Consider the following 4,487-nt stretch of genomic DNA (forward strand, 5'->3'; position numbering starts at 1 on the left):
GGACGCTCGCCCCGCCCGGGCTAGCGGGCCTCGGCGCTGGTGCTGCGCCGGCCCTCTCGCTCCCGTCCCGCGACGCCCGCTCGGTCCGGCTTTTGCTGGCTTTGCTGGTGGAGAGTGCCCGGCTGGTGCTGCAGTGCAGCCCCGCTGGCCGCGGCGTGTGGGCGCTAGCGTGCGCGTGCTCCCCAAACCCTTTTTTCGTAGAAAGGTAAATACTGGTAGAAGAGTAATCTGGGTTTTTTATGGCAAGGTTGTAGACTAGGCTTTACTTTTGGGGGAGCCTTTCGGGTAATGACAGCATCAGAGCTCTTCAGGTTCCCTTCTGCAAGAGAATCCTCTTTGCTCGCCTCCACAGCTTGGAGTCTTCAAGAGTTACAGGCTTCGAAGCTGTGGTGTTGGCACCATTGCATTCTAGTAAATTCTCTTAAAAATTAAGGACATTAAATCTGTTATTTGCTACCAAATACATGTTAAAATGGGAATCCTGGCTCAAAGTCATCCCAGGTGCTTTGTGAAAAGAGAGACTTCAAACCCATCCTTACTTTCTTCCGGTCCTTCATGATCTCACTGAAAATGTTCACTTTCCCATCAGCCTTGATCAATGTTTTTAATGAGAACCTTAATACTTGCATAGTTCTCTCAAATGCATATCTAAATAAAACATACATTTCCTAGCCTCATGAAATGACTAGTAAGGTGCATCTCCTTGTCCATTCATCTATTCAGTACCTCTTTATCACCACAGTTATGTTTGAATTGGAAGCAAAAAAAGGGGCCAAGGAGCCAAAATTTTTTTTTTTTTTTTCATGTTTTACTTTCAGAGGTTGGCGATCATAGCTCTGCCATACCTAAATTAGAAATTTCCAAACTGAACTCTTAAACTTTTTGATGTACTCTGGAAAGCCTGCAAGTTGGTGGACCCTAGTGTTGCTAAAGTGCATTTATAGACATTGGAAATAATTGTTTTTCTGACACTGTTTTCTGGTGCAAATAATTTGCAGAGCTGCTTCATGAATGTAACAATGGTGGTGACCTACAACACAGTAACACTTAAGCCTGCACAGTTTGCCTTATTGTGCTTAATCACCAACTTCTGAAATGCAGCATTAAGTCCCTTAGCTCTTTGTTCTACAATTTACTGCAAACTATGCAGAAGATGCTTCATGTGCAGTGTTATGTGCTTTGAAATACTTCTTGTAACCTCCCTGTTTTTCCTGAACAGGGTATTGTTCTTTCCAAGTGTGTGAAAATAAGATGATACTCTCTCAGAAATAAAAAAACCTCTGATCTTTTCTTGTAGGTATGGGGCACGGACATGAACATGGCCATGGCCATGACAAAGTGGAACTCCCTGACTACAGACAATGGAAGATTGAGGGTACTCCACTAGAGAAGGTCCAGGAAAGGCTAGCTAAACGGGGTCTTAGGGATCCATGGGCTCGGTAAGTGCAAAAGACTCTAAAATAGTCTTGGTATGTTGCCTTGTAGCATCAACTGGACCTTGTCATTGCAGATTATTCTTTCTTTAGTAAAAACAGTGAAAATGCATCTAGAATATATTGGTCAGAATTTCAGCTAAGTCTTTATTTACTTTTTGCGTGGCGGTCATGGCTTGCATCACCTTGACCAGTCTCCACATTTTGCAAGGCACCCTTGCACTTTGATGTTTCACAATGATATGGATCAGACACAATGACCAATATCTCATCCACAGAACACTTAAGTAATATTACGTCTTGCACACACAAGGAAGCCTACCCCTTTTCAGCAACAAGATTGTGTGTTCAGATCTTGCTGAAGTTGATGGAACTTACATTGATGTTCTGAGTGGAAATAGCAGTCCTCATATACAACAGGAGGCCTTTATTTGAAAAGAAGAAAAATACTAGCATACAATGTGGAATTTGATTCAACTATGCATTTCATTTTGCTAAGCAGTGAATGACATAATGGAAGATCAGATTTTTACATCTTAAGTTGTCCCACTCTACAATTAATACCTTCTCTTTTTTAGCTAGAGCAATACTGGATCATTTAGGCAGCTGTTAAAACAGGGCTTAATATATTTCTCCCACATCATGAATTATGTAATGCTATGCTCTAGTTCTCTTAAATCTTGGGGAATAAAAATGCTAAATATCTTGTGCTGTGTAGTGCAGTTCTGTATGGGAAATGTTGCATGAGCAAACTATTCCAGGAGCCTTCATTGAAAAGCTTTACTTCAAATCAGTACAAGAAAAATGTAAGAGTGAACAGGTAAACTGTCAAAAAGTTGTTACATGCTATAACCTCTGGACAGGTTTAGGATTGATAGCACTTTTTTCCTTCCTTTGAAACAGCTTAAGGCTGTAAGCATAGAGTAAAACATAGTTTTGATCATGATAAGAATAATTTGAGATATGAGTCCTTAGGATTGTTGGTTACCAATGAACTTTCCAGGCCTGTGTCATGTTTATGTTGTCTCTGTGGAGTGCAAGCAGACTTAGCTTTATTTTTCCTTTGCTTCAGCCAAAATTGTTTTCAGCAAGCAATAGGCTTATTCCATATAAAAATGGACTTGTTCCCATTAAAAAAAAAAAAGTGAAAAGTGTAAATTAACCTGATTTTTAGTGCATACACTTCCAAGTACACTGTTCAGGAAGTGTTGCAAAACAGCAAACTGCAAAACAGCTTGTCTAATATTTGTTGCTCCTCCTAGATAAAAAAAAAATTAAAATGTTTCTCTGGTAAAAGAAGGGAATTGAGCCAATTATGTGGAGAGTTGAAATAAGGAACAAAGTCAAACTTAAAGCGTGCAATGATTCTTCCTAAACTTTGCCAATTTTATTTAACTTAATGTTTCAGTTCCATAGGACAAGTAAAAGTATCATGCCAATCTTCCTTAACAAAGGAGAAATTAAAGTATCAAGTTATTTGCTTCAGTAATCTGGAAGAAGATTGCATTATTAATATCTTGCACTATAAATCTTGAAAAAGTAACCCTCTCTAGGGCTCCCCTCTTTGAAATATTAAGTTGCTTTTAACAGGGGATCAGCTTCCCACCTTTTGTAGAAAGTGCACATTAATGTACACATTCAATACAGAATAAGCTGTGTGAAAGATGTCATATTTGGAAACCCAAGTCTTTATCCATTAGTATCCTATTCTAATCTAGAAGATACTCTTCCATGCCAATATGCTTTCATGCTGAGTCACAGAAACCATCTGCACAAGAGGATTATCTGTGAACATAAATACTTGACCCCCTTGATTAAAAAACATTGTATCCATCTCCTGAAATGATTGTTCTGGTTTTATTACTTGTTTCTGTGCAAATGTTTTTTTCCTTTTCTTAAGGACTTTGAGTCCTTAGAGACGGCCACAGTTTGTCTCTCCTATAGATTACGCCAGTTGTGCTGCACATAAATACTTGTAGTCAGTTATAGCAGTGACTAACATTTCAACAACAATGTAGGTTGAAAACAGTAAGGCAAAACAGCCTGAGATTTGTAAATATTCCATAGCTTATTAGCTAAACACAATCTTTTCAATTTGTGGGTTTCTTTTTTTTGTTTGTTTGTTTTTTTTAAAATCAGTTTTAGTAGGCTTTTCTGACCTTAGTATAGCTAAGTGTATTGTAAAACAGAAAGTGCCTCCACACTAGGATGAGTTTTCTGTGGCTGGAAAAACTTTCCCTTTTAAGATATAACTATGCTAGATACTGTCTGGCACAGTGACTAGCCTTTCTAGTTACTCCATCCCATGCATGTGCTAGTGGGTTCTGATTTTGTTTCAGAGTCAAAGCAGAAGACAACAATTACATAACAACAACTTAATACTTGTGGCAACTCCTGTTACTTAAATGATAAAAATGTTACAGTCTCGACGTATATCTAGTTGAAATGCCTTCATCTTTTTTTTCCAAACAAAGATATTCCTGTTAATGTTTATCACAGTGGCTCCACTGATCTTGTTTTATTCTTTGGTTTCATTTTTTCTTCTAGTAATGAAGCCTGGAGATATATGGGTGGCTTTGCAAAACCTGTCACCTTAACAGAAGTCTTTACTAGGGGACTCAAGTGGGGATTTGCAGCATTCGTGATAGCTCTTGGCATTGAATACACACTGTTTCCTCCAAAGAAGAACGGAGGCCATCACTGAAGATCACTTACTCATTACTAAACTGAAACATACATAAGCCTCCTGCTCACTCTGTACTTATAATATGGATATTAAAGTCTACCATGGGAAAACCTATGTATCTTTGATTATATTATACTTTTGTGAAAGAATCAAAAAACATAGAAAACATAACCAGAGTGATTTACCTGACGTTACGGGGTGGGAGGGAGGCGGAAGACATATATATATACACACACTCTTGGGTTTACTGTACCATCCTTTAAAGGACCATCTTTAAAGAACAGCGGAAGCTATCAACCCAGCTCTTTCAAGCCCCGCCAACATTTTATTAAATGAAATTGAGAAAGCGTATTGCTTTTAAGAGAAAA

At 38.5% G+C, this 4,487-nt stretch overlaps 1 protein-coding gene across 1 annotated transcript; it reads left to right on the forward strand.

Annotated features, from left to right (window-relative positions):
- The first annotated feature begins 1,299 nt into the window (after positions 1 to 1,299).
- Positions 1,300 to 4,137, forward strand: NDUFB3 (NADH dehydrogenase (ubiquinone) 1 beta subcomplex, 3, 12kDa). The gene is made up of 2 exons (XM_009890179.1): positions 1,300 to 1,439; positions 3,981 to 4,137. The coding sequence occupies exons 1-2, from the start codon at positions 1,300 to 1,302 to the stop codon at positions 4,135 to 4,137; spliced, it is 297 nt and encodes a 98-aa protein (XP_009888481.1).
- The last annotated feature ends 350 nt before the right edge of the window (positions 4,138 to 4,487 follow it).

Source organism: Charadrius vociferus, unplaced genomic scaffold (genome assembly GCF_000708025.1).
Source record: "Charadrius vociferus isolate BGI_N301 unplaced genomic scaffold, ASM70802v2 scaffold147, whole genome shotgun sequence".
NCBI lineage: Eukaryota > Metazoa > Chordata > Aves > Charadriiformes > Charadriidae > Charadrius > Charadrius vociferus.

Coding starts and splice junctions, on each gene's coding strand:
- NDUFB3 (XM_009890179.1), top strand. CDS start 1,300: ATGGGGCACGGACATGAACATGGCCATGGCCATGACAAAGTGGAACTC. Junction 1,440..3,980: donor CTTAGGGATCCATGGGCTCG/GTAAGTGCAAAA, acceptor TTTTTCTTCTAG/TAATGAAGCCTGGAGATATA.